Source organism: Mustela nivalis, assembly GCF_964662115.1.
Source record: "Mustela nivalis genome assembly, chromosome: 15".
Lineage (NCBI taxonomy): Eukaryota > Metazoa > Chordata > Mammalia > Carnivora > Mustelidae > Mustela > Mustela nivalis.
In genome coordinates this window covers 23,706,837-23,722,420 of record NC_139034.1, presented here as the reverse complement: position 1 = coordinate 23,722,420, position 15,584 = coordinate 23,706,837, and the positions used below count along the sequence as shown (strand labels likewise).

The following is a 15,584-nucleotide window of genomic DNA, read 5'->3' as shown; positions in this document are numbered from 1 at the left end:
ATCTGGGGTGTGAGGCTGTGCAGACATCTGTCCTGGTTGATGGAGCCCCCCAGGCACAGGCTGCTGCGGGATCATGGGGAGGCGTCTGCTGTCTCTGCAGGAGGGGCCCGTGATCAGAAGGCTCCTGACTCAGCGTGCCTTGCTTTCCCACCCAGGTAATGAGGGCTTGGATCTGTCTGCCAGGAGAAGGGCTTGAGTTCTCAGCATCTGGATGTGACGAGGGGGGATTCAGGCGGGCAGGTGGAAGGAGGGCGCTCACCCTGCAAAAATCCCTCGTGGAGACAGAAAATCACCAGCTGTGCTCACTGCTATGGAGGAAGGACTTGCTCACTCCATCAGTCTGCCGGGGGTATGCCTGGAGGTGCGGGGGGAAGGGGACCTGGGGATAGAAATTCTGCGAGATCCCCACCTTCGTCCACAGATATCCCTACCTAAAGGTGTGCTGTCTCCAACCCCTGCATTCGCCAAAGATGTGTTCAGTCCCCACTACACTCCGGGGGACTCTCGGGGCTCAAGAGAGACAGGGGCAAGGAGCAGAACACAGAACACAGACAGGTGTCTTTGTGGGGGTCAGAGTCCAGTGGGTGCAGGCACGACCAGGGCGTTGAAGCTCACTAGAGAGTGTGTCACAGCGGGTGGGTTGTGGGGGGCAGGGTCTGGAGAGCCTTTTCAGGGTCCCTTGGGGTGGGTGAGCAGAGGGTGCCCCACGTGGAAGCCCACATTCCTGGACCTGGAGCAAAGACAGGAGCAGGGACTAGAGGGAGGAAAGGGCCCGATGCCTAGGGTGTTACGGGCCACATCGCCCCCTCCCTCCGCGTTCTCCTTGGAGCATTGGGCAGCCATTAGCAGGGGAACAGCACGGCCAGATTTGTGTTTGAAATGAGCGCTCTGGGTGGAGTCAGACTGCTCCATGGATTCAACACTGGGAATAAGTATTTCCTTCCCATTCCTAAACAGAGCAGCTGGATTTCTCCTGGAGACCACGGTGCTCAGGAGAATGCTGTGTAGAAGGAATGGAGCTGTGGTTCGGTGGTTCTGGTTTTAAAGGAAAATGGGGCCACCAGGTGAGACCAGGGGCACGTCTAGGGGCTGGTGAAGTGGGACAGTGGACGCTGGGCTGATGATGAATCCAGGTAAAGAGCCCAAGTGAGTGAAGTTGGGGCCCCGGCGGGGCTAGGCCTGCAGTGCATCTCTCTGATGCCAGCTTGGGCCTGGAGCTTCTGGTGAACCCAGAGAACCTCACTGTTCTGTGGACAGCTGGCTGCTTGTCTGACCTAATCAATCTCTGGGCATGGGATGAAGGGGTCTTGGTGGCAAGGCTGGTGTGCGCCGTGCTGACCACAAAGGCGGTGGCGCTAGGAGGAGCGGCCAGGACGCCCCCGTCCCCATGGGCAGCCTTGCTGGAAGTGCAGCCATCTAATCAGGACCTCTGCTTGGTCAGGTGCCTGGGGATGTGACTGAAGGGAGGAGCACTCGGGGCTCCAGACACAGGCTGGTTCGTTGTGCTGAGTCCCGTGGTCCCCGACAGGGTGCTCTCGCGTGGGCAGCCCCCTGTCTTCGGGCCCAGGCTTGCCCTGGAGCCGTGCGGGCCACTTGGGGCCCTACTCGTTGCTGGTGCAATGCAGAGTGCCCCAAATCTGGAGCACAGATTGGCAACATCATCTCCTCTCCCCAAAACTGGGGGTGCTGCCGAAAGCCCCATGCTGATGGGGGCAGGCATTGTGGTGCCAGTTGGGGGGCCGGGGTGCTGGCTGTTGGGCCCAGCATGGGACACAGTGCTGGGCAGCTGTGGGGCCGCTGTCAAGCCAGGGGCAGCGGCAGTGGGCTGGGATGTGCAGGAAGATGGCTTGTTGCACGGTGAAGCTCTTTTGCACCTAATCAGTCTCTGGGCACGGGATGATCCCAGCACTATAGACGTGCTGGGGCTTTTGTTTTGCTGGGATGGTGTCAATATCAACAAATACAGCTGTGACCATCCTGCCACCTCAGATGGTGTGGGGACCCTTCGCTTTCCCTGGTCTTCACGACCACGCTCAGACAGGGACTGCCTTGGTGTCTCAAGTGGGTAAACTGAGGCCCCTGGGAGCTGAGGAGGGACCAGAGCTCAGCCTCCTGCGCCTGGGGTGCCAGCAAGGGGCAAGGTGGGCTGGAGGTGATAGGAGCATCTGCCCGGACAGGGTCTGTGGCGACGGTCCTGCCCACCTGCTGTCCTCTGACTGCTCAGTGTCCCAACACCCGCCACCCGGACCCGTGTCCCAGCCACACTGCAGGGGACCAGCGGCCGAGCCCGGGCAGGGCCGGGAACGGGTGTCTTTGCACAAAAGAAGAACTGCCCGGCCTCCCCGACCTCCCTTCTGCCCACCTTTGCTCTTCCAGTTTCAGTCGGCCGCGTAGCCCAGGTGCCTGGTACACTTGCAGTTGAACTCGGCCACCAGGGAGCTGTATGGGTTCTGGACCAGCAGGATGGCTGAGTCGAACATCTCAATCTCCCTGTGGCCGCTCTCGTGGGTCTTCTCGCAGATGGTGCGCCGGCTGCCAGTGGTCCTTCTTGCCTTTTAACCCTGCGGGGGAGACGTGGGGCCGCTGAGGATGGTGATGGACCCTGCCGTGGCAGCATGCAGAGCTGAGCGTACCTCCAGGAGACCCCTCAAGTCTAGACCCTGCAGGCGCAATGCCTCTGGGCATCTGCAAGGCAATTTCCTGCAAGCATCGCCAACAACCCAAGAGGCAGTCATGGCCTCAGGCGTGGCCAGAGTGGGCAGGACACCTGCCAGGATTGCAGGGCAGCACGGGGTCTGGGCCCCTGGTGCAGCTGTCCCTGTGAGGCCGGGCTTCCAGCCCCCGCCCAAGCAGTGGGCCCTGGGGTCCTGTGGTGGGGTCCCAGCCCTCCCCACCCGTAACAGAGTCACGGGTCAGCAAGACGCTGTGGGCTCATTCAGCGGTGGCCTTTATGCTGGGGATGGAGGGGCACCTCCCAGGAACTAGGAGTAGGGGGCTGATCAGGGGGTGCAGCCAGATGTCACAGAAGGACCCCCAGAGGGGTGCACTAGAACCTAGACTCCAGCCGTATCCTGACAGACCCAGGGTCCGCCAGCCGGGGACCCATGCTCCATAAACGAACATGCATGTCTCTTGGGCTCTTGGGGACAGCGACAAGCCCCAACACCATCTGCTTCGTGAGTGGGGGAGGGGGGCATGCAAAGGTGCAGCAGGCAGGGCCAGGTTCTTTGATGCTGGGAAACAAGGCCTCTGAGTCCGGTTTGCCTCCTGGAACCCAACCTAGTTCAAACAGATCTCTGCCCCAGGCCTAACAACTGTCAGCCTTCGCCGGGGCTCCTACTGCCCAGCACCGGGGACGACGGAAAGAGGAGCCAGACCACGGGCTGTAAACATGGGATCAGGATCGGGATTGGGTCCCCAGCACCCCAAGCCCTGCAGTGTCTTCTGTGTGCGGCGGCCTGTCCCCACAGCAGCTGCTCTGTGTGTCCCATAGGCCACAATCACCCAGGACAGACCAGGTGCCCATGCATGTCACTGGGGGGTCGGTGCAGAGGCCAGCGGCCACCCCGCACCAGTCCCATAAGCCTCACAGGGGGAACCCCCAGGGCCATCACACGTGGTCACGCACGCCAGCCCCTTGCAGAGCAAGACCACCAGCTGTGCAGATGGCTATGGTCCTTTAGACGAGCCGGTGGCCAGCAGCCCGTGCCATGGGACTCCACGGGCGCCTGGCCACAGCAGGTAGGACCCTGGAACAGGTCATCTGGCCGCCCCCCTGGGGGTGCCGGTAACACTCAGAGCATCAGGATGAGCGACCAGCTTTCTTGGCTTCTCCCACCAGACCAGAGCCCCTCGCCAAGCTCAGGATGCTATGGACCTGGGCTTCTCTTCCTAAACCATAGTCCGGTCAGGAATCTGGATGCAACGGGGGTGACACCTGACGGTGGACTGACAGCCCTTCACTTGGCTGGGGTTCTCGGTCCTACTCAGCACAGGGAGGCCTCTCACTTCCGCAGGGAGAGACTAGGGGCCACACAACTCCAGGCTCCTTTGCACCCATGTTAAAAAAAACAGCGCTTTGAGGAGCTCCTTCTGGCCTCCCAGAAAATCAGAAAAACGAGCCGGTGACGTCTCACAGAATTACTGCGGGTTCTGCCAACAAAGGGAAATTCGGAAAGTGGTCATAGCCTGGGAGCGTGAGCCGCCAGGATGGATGTCCCGAGTCCCAGGCCAGCCGCAGGGCTGGGAATGTGTTTGCAGTGCTGGTTCCCCGGCCCCCAGGACTCCAGGCCCTGTGGCCCTCACTCACCCTTGTTGTACAGGGTCCCATCGAAGCTGTAACTCCCCGTGTAGAAGCAGGTGACGTGCTCAATGAGGTGCCGCGCCCACGTGTTCCTGGCTCCCGGGAAGCTGGGCAGAGCCACAAACACCTTGGCCTTGGTGGGCAGAAACCGCTGGTCTGTACAGCGAGTGTCTGAAAGGCCAGAGGCTGACCACCGACCGCCCCACCCGGACCCACCGCCCCCTATCTCCTGCTTCATCGATGGGGAAACCGAGGTAGTTACGGGGGGGGAGGGGCGGCCACCCAGACTTGTGCCCAGAGAGAGCTCCGGGGATGATGAGGCCTCCCACAGCCCGGGCAGGGAGCCCTGGCTCCCCGCACAGCACAGAACATTCCAGATTCTGCCGGAGGGTGGTGGGGCCCTGCTTCACGGCTCTCCTGCTGTTCCTCAAAGTACCTCCATCCCAAGACCCAGGGAAAGGTCAGGTGTGTCCCATGTCCAGCTTCCAGGGACAGTGGTGGCCTCCCCTCTCTACCCCAGGATGCATGCAGCCGCACTGGTCTCTCCAAATGCCCAGAGAGCACACACGGCAGACATGGCAGGGAAGGCCCCTCACATCTCATGCCCAGCGGCCGAACTCATCCTGCAGCGGCTTCTGGTAGACCTCGCAGTATCCAGCCAGCCTCTGTGCCTTGGGTTCCTGGCCACATAGCGCACTATCCACGGCATCCCGGAGGCTGAACGGAGGCATGGGGTAAGCACAGTAGCACTCCCAGCCCCACAGGATGGCCAGGGGAAACTTCTGCCGGGGAGCGAGGGGGGAGAAGCAAGTGGGATGCCCACCGGGGCCAGGCCTCCCGGCTCCTGTCAACATGGACGGTGGCCATTCTTCCTGTGCAAGGTCCACTAGCATCTGCCTTGACCTCCTGTCATAATCTCAGGGTCCTGGGATGGAGCCCCGTTTAGGCTCTCTGCTCACCAGGAAGTCTGCATCTCTCCCTCTTCCCCGCCCTTCCTCTCTTACACAGAGGCTCTCTCTCCAAATAAATAAATAGATAAATAAATAAATCCTTCAAAAAAAATAAATAAAAGCTCATGTTTTGGCAAGCTTTCATGTTGGAATACACTAGAGAGAAATGACACGTTTTCATTACCATAGCATACTCCCTTTTATTTTAAGCACCTTCAGGTTTGGCTCAGGTATTAGAAAGGAGAGGATTCCCAAAAGGAAGGGGGAGCTCCATGAACTGTGCATTTTGGCTGTGTTGGTCTCATGAAGAGTCTTCGTGTCTGGCGGGGGAGGGAGGCAGGGGCAGGGTGACCGTTTCCACCCTGTGTCATCAGGGCCACTGCTGCTCACGGGGCTCAGGGGTGGGACTGAGCCTGTTCATCCCGAAGCCTAGAGTCTCCCCTTTCCTGCACATCACATCACTGTCCCGGGGACCAGTCCCTTGAAGTCTGCCCTACCAAATGCCTAGGTGAAGTCTCTCCTGGGGGACATTTGTAGACACTCTCAGCTACAGAAACAGTGAGCTCAGACCAGCAAGGGCCCTGGTGCCCGGTGGCTCTGTGCCCTGGGGATGTCAGGGCCAAGGTCCCCTTCTAGAATCTATGGGGCTTCCTGGGTCCCAGACACCCAAGCGAGGGGGCCTCCTCCATCCGTCTCTGTGCCTCCCCCATCACTGCAGCACCTGTGTGTGCTTCCCAGGTTCTGGTTGGACAGCTGGAAAGGGGGGGCCCTGCAGTTTTTAAAATGGACGTGGGTCTTTAGAATCATTGAGACCTATTTTTATTCAATATTTAAACCCTATTTCCTCTCTGAATTATTTTGGTCACATCAGTTTTTCCATCTTAGAGTGACTACTTTCAAGGGCCTTCTGCTTTGTTTCAGTCATGACATGCCTTTGCTTTTTGATATTGATGTTTGAGTCATTTGACTTTCTTGCTGTTCATTTTCACTTTATTGTTGGAATTCTCTATTTTCAGAGGGATCTGCTTTTAGCTCTGGGAATGTAGGTTTAGTTAGTCAGTGACCAATCTTTATTTCTGATTCTTTAGGTCCCTAGATACATGTCCAAAGGGCCATTTTTGCCTTGGCCTACAGTTCTATCAGCAAATGTTCCAATTTATAGTCCCAGACAGCAGGCTCACAGGGAGCCTGGGTGAGTGTTACAGACTCCCTAAGCTTGTCCTTAAATAATAAATAAAGAATAAAATAAAATAAATGCTAAATAATAATAATGATAATAATAAATAAAATAATAAAATAAATTAATTTTAAAATAAAATTAATAAAGGAAAAATAATAAAATAAAAATTAATAACTAATAATTAATACAATTAATTATAAATAAATAAATTGGTAATTCAAGACAGAATTTTTGGGACCCCTGACTGTCTATGTGTGTTAAGCATCTGCCTTTCCTCAGGTCATGGTGCCGGGGTCCTGGAATGGAGGCCCGCATTGGTTTCCCTGCTCAAAGGGGAGTCTGCTTCTCCCTCTGCTGCAACCCCTCCCCCTGTGCTCTCCATCTCTCTCTGACAAATATGTAAATAAATCTTTAAAAAATTTTAAGGCAGAATTTTAGAAATAACCTCTAAAAAGACGAGCTGCCAGGGTGGCTCATTCGGTGGAGTGTGTGATGCTTGGTCTCAGGGTTGTGAGTTTGAGTCTGCCCCTCCCCCCACAGTGTAGAGATGAATTCAGGTATGAGAAATAACCTCTAAAAACACAGAATTTTGTCATTTTTTCTACGGATAGATAAAAATCTATATCCACATATAAAAATGTGTGAGCCAGGTTATGTTGGGACTCCCGTTATTGAACAATTGGAAAGCATGTTCAACTCCATGGTCACAGACTATCCAAGAACACAGCTGGCTCCTGGCCTGGGGGGAACCGTTTTCAGCTGCTAACTGCCAGGGAAAGAAAGTCTCTTCCCAGGCGAAATTTCAAGCCTCCTGAGTCCCCGGAAGCATGTCTGTGGCTTCAGGAGCTCTCATTGCTTGAAGTCTCTGTGTGCCCCTGGTGTGGGTTGGGCCATGAGCAGATGAAAGTTCTGGTACTAGGACAGCCCTGGACACAGGGAACGGTAGATACCACCCACTTGTGCAAGCAGGTACAGGGTCCCACCAAACTGCTATGCAGATGAGAAAGAGACTGACTAGGACACAGTGGGGGTGACCTGCACACTGGGGACCTGACGAGCAGCCAGGAGGAAGAGCAGAATCTAGATGGCCTCACTGTATACCTGGGTCGCTGCTCCTCCCCTCTTTCCTCTCTGCCGTTTCTCTGTGTGTGCGTGTGCATGTGCTTGTGTGTGTGTGTGTGTGTGTGTGTGTTGTCAGTCCCCTCTGTTCCTCTCCCCTCCCACCTCCTTCTGCAGTGCTGTCCCTTCTCTGCTTCTCTGTCTGCTTGCTGCCCCATCTTTCCCAACTACCTGCCACTGTGTCCACGGCAGTCAGCATCATCTCTCAGCCCCCAGGCCACCTTTCTTGCATGCTCAGGCCAGCACCCTTAAGGCCCAAGCTGTACTTCCTGGGAGAGTGGCAAAGGGCCCTGTGGGGGACAGGGGTCCACCCCGCCTATGGGCCACACTGCAAATGTAGCTGTCGGGGTCAGGGCCAGGCTACAGGGAACAGGCCCCACTCAAGCCCCAGTCCCAGTGTGGGGACTGCTCAGCACCTTCTCCCCCTTCCCACCTGTGTCCAACAAGCTCTAAGACCTATACGGATGAGGGAAGGTCAGGGCCTGAGCTCTAGCCAGGCCTGCAAGCCTCTAGGACCCAGCTCTCAGCATGGACTCAGGGTGGCATCAGCCTACCAGCTGGGTGACCTGGGATAGGCGGTGAAACATCTGCGTGTCTCAGCGTCCCCAACTACGGACAGGGAGGAGAAGACTCCTTCCTTCTTAAAGTGCCTCTGAGGACTGGATAGGAATGGACAGACATGAAGAACTTGGCACGGCAGTTGCCGCAGTCAGTGGTGAGAATTCGGTTCCGAGTGGCAGCAGCAGCGAGAGAGAAAAGACCAGAGAGCACCAGGAATGCCCACTTGGACCTTCACCCTGTTGCTGGATTAATCAAAATGGGTAAAGAACCCTAAAGGTCTTCAGAGCGTCTCCTAGAGGCCAGAGTCGCACAACATGTGAGCCCACCGTCCAAGATGTCACCCAGAACCAAAGGGGCTGACACCCAGAGAAGGAGGCAATGCAGGCACTTGCCCAGGGAAGAGAAAATGCATGTAGCCCTGCCATGCCCGGCTGATGGGTCTGCAGGGGCGCGGCTATGGGACCAACTCTTGTCCCTTAGTGCTTCAGGCCCAGCCAGGGGAGATGGCTGGCACCCACTGCACTCCCGTTCCCCTTCCTCAGTTCAGCCTTCAAGCCCAAGAGATCTATGAATCCCCCAAGGGTTGGGAACGAGGAAGTTGACCCCCCCCATGGCGCCTCTGCAGGCCTGATTCTTGCACTGGGCGGTGACTCAACAGAAGCTGTGCGCGTGCACAGGGGTTCCTGCACACGCGCTCACTCCTCAGGTTCCAGGTTCTAAAGCTGTGTCCTGGCAACAGGCCCCGCATTGTGCTCTAGGCCTTCAGCCGTGACTTGGCAGCTGAAGGAGAGCGCTGCGAGGCTAGTTCGCTATCCTCAGCGTCTGACCTTACCGGACTGCTCTATGGGCACCTCCTTGAGCAGACCATGCCCCTCCCCCCATCCCCGGGCTCTGTGGGGTCTGCACCTGCCAGCAGGGCTAGTCCGCCCCCACCGGGCTCACTGTGGCCGCAGACAACTCTTGGAGGCAAGGGCTTGCCCGGCGGTCCACGCCCCGGGGTCCACTCACAGGCGGTCCTCCAAGTACCCCGCAAGTTGGCATCCATGCTCCATCCTAGCAGCTTGGAGAAGGTACTCCGGGACCCTGGCAAACCCACGCTTTCCTCTGGGGCTTCTTACCTCCTCCTGCAGGTGGGGCTGCCGGCTGAAATTAGTGCTGTCAGATGCCGGATCACAGATGTCCTGCCGCTGCTGCTCCGAGTCCATTGTGGACACGGTCACCCCCTGTCTACTGCAGAAGCGGATCATCACTGGGCTACGGCCCTCAACACCCAGAAATGACCATGGTGACTCCACAGCGGAGCAGGTGTGCAGAAATCCCAGACAGAGAGGCAAAGGGACAGCCCAGATAGAGACTCACAGAAAGGACCCTAAAGGCACTGAGGCCCCACAGGGGGCATTTAGGCGCCTGGGCGTCCACGGAGGCCTCTCTTCCTTTGTGCCCAGGCCTGGGCCTCTGCTGAGAGCCGTCCCCCGGAAAGAGAGCTCAGAAGACCCATACAATAAGAAGTCCCCCAGCTCCCACAGGAGCTCCTGCCCCACTCGAAATGACAGCACCAGTTCTTACAGTTCCACCAGGGGTTGCCACCCGGTCCAGAAGAAGAGGCGTCTGGCCACAAGTCAGGCCTCGCAGCCCCCGAAGTCCCCCAAAAAAGTCAGCCAAGAGAGCCCCTTCTGTCCTGCCAGAGAGCCAGGACTTTGCCAAAAGAACCAGCCGGAAAAGGCTGCCGATACCACCACGGGGCAGAAGGCAGCGCAGAGGAACTATTCATCCCCAGCTGACTGTTCCAGGCCCCGAAAACGCAAGTTTCCTCTGCTGCCACACAGGCGAGGGGAGCCTCTGAGGCTGCCATCACCCCCTGAGCCGGGTTTTCGAGTGACTGTTGAGGACCTGGACCGGGAAAAAAAAAGCTGCTCTCCAGCGCATCCAAGATGCTCTTCGAGGGGACACAGAGGCCACCTGCAGCTGTGGCACAGCTAGCCCATCCAGTGCCTTTGCCCTGCCTGCTAGAGTGGCTGCTCCCCTGCCAGCCTCTGACTCCCAGGTCACCTCCAGGGACTGCTCCCGTTCTTCCCAGCCTCTCCTCTTGGGGTCTCACCCTGGCTGCAGTGGGAGCAACGTTGCATCTACCCAGGCCCTCTCGATGCCGTCCGGGAACATCACAGCTTCAGTCAAGGTCCCCCCAGGGCTGTCTGCGCTGCCTGGAGGTAGGGGCAACCCAGTATCCATTGCCCAGGGCCCACTCAGGGCTGTTGGTGGGCAGTGGTCCGGAGCCAGCACCCTTCAAAACTCTCCCACACATGGACAGTCAGCAGCTCAGGCTCCAGACCCACTCCAGGCCCTGAGCACGGCAGTAGACCAGCTGTCCTTGGGCAGTGGCAACCAGGTAGGTTATGTGGTTCCCTTACCCGCATCTGCGTCCCGGGGGTCCCGAGCCAGTGTCCAGCCAGGCTCGGTTACCTCCTCTGCTGTACTTGCCCCTTGCGCATCTGCTGCCCCTGGTTTGACAGCGGCCCCCCAGTTGCCCAGCGCTGTGTCCCATACTGGGCCCAACAGCCAGCACCCCGGGCCCCCAACTGGCACCACAATGCCAGCCCCCATCAGCATGGGGCTTTCGGCAGTACCAACAGTTTTGGGGAGAGGAGATAATGTGGCGGGTATGTGCTCCAGATTAGGGGCTCTCTGCATCACAGCAGCAACAAGCAGGGCCCCAAATGGCACGCAGGGCTCCAGGGCAAGCCTGGCCCGAAAACAGGAGGCTGCCCACGCCAGAGCACCTTGTCGGGGACCGCTGAGCCAGCACGACAAACCTGCCTGTGTCGGGAGCCCCAAGTTTCCCTCCCTTCAGTCAAATCCCCAGGAACATGAGCAGGAACAGGTATAGATCAGACGGCTACAGCACTTCCAGCAGGGCCGCGTGCAGGGACGGGAGCATCCTGGCCACTCCTCCTAGTGGCCCCACGTCCCTGGTCAGCAAGGCCCAAGAGCCTTGCCACCAAGACCATCTCATTCCCTGCCCAGCGAATGATTAGGTGCAAAAGAGCTGCAACGTGTAACAAGCCATCTTCCGCCACATTACAGCCCACTGCCTCTGCCCCTGGCTTGGCAGTTGTGGCACACGTACGTGGCACCGTGTCACATGCTGGGCCGAACAGCCAAGACTCCGGCCCACCAACTGGCACCACTATGCCGGCCCCCATCAACATGGGGCTTTCGGCAGTACCCCCAGTTTTGGGGAGAGGAGATGATGTTGCTGATCTGTGCTCCAGGTTTGGGGCACTCTGCATCGCAGCAGCAACGAGCAGGGCCGGGAGTGGACCGCAGGGCTCCAGGACAGGCCTGGGCCGGAACCCAGGAGAATGTCCACGCCAGAAGACACTGTCGGGGACCACGGGCGCCAGCCCAACGAACCAGCCTATGTCGGGAGCCCCGAGTGCTCATCCCTCTAGTCACATCCCCAGGCACCAGACCAAGCAGAGGTCCAGGTCAGACGGCGGCACTTCCAGCAAGGCTGACCGCGGGGACGGGCGCATCCTGGCTTCTTCTACAAGAAGCACTGCCTTTGTGGTCAACACTGCCCACACCAGCCTTGCCACCAAGACCCGCTCATCCCCTGCCCAGAGACTGATAAGGTACAAGAGCTTCACCGTGCAACAAGCCATCTTACTGCACATCCCAGCCCACTTCCGATGCCCCTGGCTTGACAGCGGCCCCACAGCTACCGAAGGCAGTGTCCCATTTCGGCCCAACAGCCAGCACCCACACCCCCCATCTGGCACCACAATGCCAGCCCCCATCGCATGGGGCTTTCGGCAGCAGCCCCAGTTTTAGGGAGAGGAGATGATGTTGCCCATCTGTGCTCCAGATTAGGGGCACTCTGAATCACAGCAGCAACGAAAATGGCCCCAAGTGGACCGCAGGGCTCCAGGGCAAGCCTGTGCCCAATGACAGGGTGCCGCCAACGCCAGAGCACCCTATCGGGGACCACGGGAGCCAGCACAACGAACCAGCCTGTATCGGGAGCACCGAAACTCCTCTCTCTAGTTATATCCCCAGGCACAAGACCAAGCAGAGGTCCAGATCAGACAGCGACACTTCCAGCAAGGCTGCCCACGGGGACGGGGGCGTGCTAACCTCTCCTCCGCTAAGCACCGCCTTTGTGGTCAGCACGGCCCACACAAGCCTTGCCACAAAGACCCCCTAATCCAGTGCAAAGAGACTGATTAGGTGCAAAAGAGCTTCACCAAAACAAGCCATCTTCCTGCACATCCCAGCCCACTGCCATTGCCCATGGCTTGACAGCGGCCCGCAGCTGCCCGGCGCTGTGTCCCCTGCATGGCCCAACAGCCAGCACCACGGCCCTCCAACTGGCACCACAATGCCTGCCCCCATCAGCATGGGGCTTTCAGCAATACCCTCATTTTTGAGGAGAGGAGATGATATTGCCGATCTGTGCCTCAGATTTGGGGGACTATGTATCACAGCAGCAACGAGCAGGGCGCCAAAGGCCCGCAGGGCTCCAGCGCAATCCTGGGCCCGAACACAGGTGGCAGCACACGCCAGAGAACCCTGTCAGAGACCACGGGAGCCAGCACAACGAAACAGCCTGTGTCGGGAGCCCCGAGTGCTCCTCCCTCTAGTCACATCCCCAGGAACAGTACCCAGCAGAGGTCCAGATCAGACGGCGGTACTTCTAACAAGTCTACCCGCGGGGACGGGGGCGTCCTGGATTCTCCTCCTAGCAGCACCGCCATTGTGGTCAGCACAGCCCACACCAGCCTTGCAACCAAGACCCCCTCATCTCCTGCCCAGAGACTGATTAGGTGCAAAAGAGCTTCACCGTGCAACAAGCCAACTTCCTGCACATCCCAGCCCACTGCCGCAGCCACAGCTTGACAGCGGCCCAACAGCTGCCCGGCGCTGTGTCCCATGCTTGCCCCCACAGCCAGCACCCTGGCCCCCCAACTGGCACCACAATGCCTGCCCCATCAGCATGGGGCTTTCGGCAGCGTCCCCAGTGTTGGGGAGAGGCGATGATGTTGCCGATCTGTGCTCTAGATTTGGGGCTCTCTGCATCACAGCAGCAACGAGCAGGGCCCCCCGTGGCCCGAAGGGCTCTAGGGCAAGCCTGGGCCCGAACACAGGGGGCCGCCCACGCCAGAGCACCCTGTCGGGGACCATGGTGGCCAGCACAATGAACCAGACTGTTTCGGGAGCCCGAGTGCTCCTCCCTCCAGTCACATCCCCAGGCACCAGACCAAGCAGAGGTCCTGATCAGACGGCGGCACTTCCAGCAAGGCTGCCCGCGGGGACAGGTGTGTCCTGGCCTCTCCTCCTAGCAGCACTGCCTTGGTGGTCAGCACGGCCCACACCAGCCTTGCCACCAAGACCCCCTCATCCTGTGCCCAGGGACTGATTAGGTGCAAAAGATCTTGACCATGCAACAAGCCATATTCCTGCACATCCCAGCCCACTGCCGCTGCCACTGGCTTGACAGCGGCCCCCAGCTGCCCAGCACTGTGTCCCCTGCGGGGCCCAACAGCAAGCACCCCAGCCCCCCAAGTGGCACCACAATGCCTGCCACCATCAGCATGGGGCTTTCGGCAGCACCCCCAGTTTTGGGGAGAGCAGATGATGTGCAGATCTGTGCTCCCGATTTGGGGCACTCTGCATCGCAGCAGCAACGAGCAGGGCACCAAGTGGCCCACAAGGCTCCAGGGCAGGGCTCGGCCGAACACAGGGGGCCGCCCATGCCAGAGCACCCTGTCGGGGACCACGGGAGCCAGCACAACGAACCAGCCTCTGTCGGGAGCCGCGAGTGCTCCTCCCTCCAGTCACATCCCCAGGCACCAGACCAAGCAGACATCCAGATAAGAGGGCGGCACTTCCAGCAAGACTGCCCGCGGGAGCAGGGGCGTCCTGGACTCTCCTCCTAGTGGCCCCACGTCCCTGGTCAGCAAGGCCCAGAGCAGCCTTGCCACCAAGACCACCTCATTTCCTGCCCAGCGACTGATTAGGTGCAAAAGCTCCAACGTGTAATAAGCCATCTTCTGCCACATCACAGCCCACTGCCGCAGCCCCTGGCTTGACTGGTGCCGCCCAGGTACCTGGCACCGTGTCCCATGCTGGGCCCAACAGCCAGCACCCCGGCCCTCCAACGGGCATGACAATGCCGGCCCACATCAACATGGGGCTTTCAGCAGCACCACCAGTTTTGGGGGAGAGGAGATTTTGTTGTCGTTCTGTGCTCCAGACTTGGGGCACTCTGCATCGCAGCAGCAAAGAACAGGGCCCCAAGAGGCCCTCAAGGCGCCAGAGCAAGCCTGCGCCCGAACACAGGGGGCTGCCCACGCCAGAGCACCCTGTCGGTGACCACGGGAGCCAGCACAAGGAACCAGCCTGGGTCGGGAGCCCTGAGTTTTCCTCCCTGTAGTCACATCCCCAGGCACCAGACCCAAGAGGTTCAGATCAGACGGTGGCACTTCCAGCATGGCTGCCCGCGGGACGGGGGCATCCTGGCCTCTCCTCCTAGCAGCACCGCTTTGTGGCCAGCACGGCCCAAACCAGCCTTGCCAGCAAGACCCCCTCATCCTGTGCTCATGGACTGATTAGGTGCAAAAGAGCTTCACCATGCAACAAGCCATCTTCCTGCATATCCCAGCCCACTGCCGCTGCCTTGCTTAACAGCGGCCCCCTAGCTGCCAGGCTCAGTGTCCCATGCTGGGCCCAAAAGCCAGCACCCAGACCGTCCAACTGGCACCACAATGCCTGCCCCCATCAGCAAGGGGCTTTTGGAAGCACCCCCAGTTTTGGGGAGAGGAGATGATGTTGCCGATATGTGCTCCAGATGTGGCACTCTGCATCGCAGCAGCTACGAGCAAGGCCAAAGTGGCCCGCAAGTCTCCAGGGCAAGCCTGGGCCCGAACACAGGCGGCCGCACATGTCAGAGCACCCTGTCGGGGACCACGGGAGCCAGAATAATGAACCAGCCTGCGTCGGGAGCCCGAGTGCTCCTCCCTCCAGTCACATCCCCAGCCACCAGACCAAGCAGAGGTTCAGATCAGAAGACGGCATTCCAGCAAGGCTGCCCATGGGGAAGGTGGCATCCTGGCCTCTCCTCCTAGCAGCACTGCCTTTGTGGTCAGCACGGCAAACAACAGCCTTGCCACCAAAACCCCCTCATCCCCTGCCCAGAGACTGATTAGGTGCAAAAGAGCTTCACCGTGTAACCAGCCATCTTCCTGGACATCCCATCCCACTGCCGCTGCCAATGGCTTGACAGCGGCCCCCAGCTACCCGGCGCTGTGTCCCCTGATGGGCTCAACAGCCAGCACCCCGGCCCCCCAACGGGCACCACAATGCCTGCCCCCATCAAAATGGGGCTTTCAGCAGCACAACCAGTTTTGGGAGAAGAGATGATGTTGCCAATCTGTGCTCCAGATTTGGGGAACTCTGCATCGCAGCAGCAACG

At 59.0% G+C, this 15,584-nt stretch overlaps 1 protein-coding gene across 1 annotated transcript; it reads right to left on the bottom strand.

The window, feature by feature from the left end:
• Positions 1–2,352: 2,352 nt before the first annotated feature.
• On the bottom strand, positions 2,353–4,705 carry LOC309849307 (sialate:O-sulfotransferase 1-like). The gene is made up of 2 exons (XM_082701704.1): positions 4,310–4,705; positions 2,353–2,561 (listed from the first exon to the last, which is right to left on the bottom strand). The coding sequence occupies exons 1-2, from the start codon at positions 4,539–4,541 to the stop codon at positions 2,482–2,484; spliced, it is 312 nt and encodes a 103-aa protein (XP_082557830.1). The 5' UTR covers positions 4,542–4,705; the 3' UTR covers positions 2,353–2,481.
• Between the last annotated feature and the right edge of the window lie 10,879 nt (positions 4,706–15,584).

Bases quoted from the DNA above. Each gene is read 5' to 3' on its own strand.
- LOC309849307 (XM_082701704.1), bottom strand. From the start codon at position 4,541: ATGAAGCAGGAGATAGGGGGCGGTGGGTCCGGGTGGGGCGGTCGGTGG. The intron at 2,562-4,309 runs GTGAGTGAGGGC...TCTCCCCCGCAG, and splicing joins TGGGACCCTGTACAACAAGG to GGTTAAAAGGCAAGAAGGAC.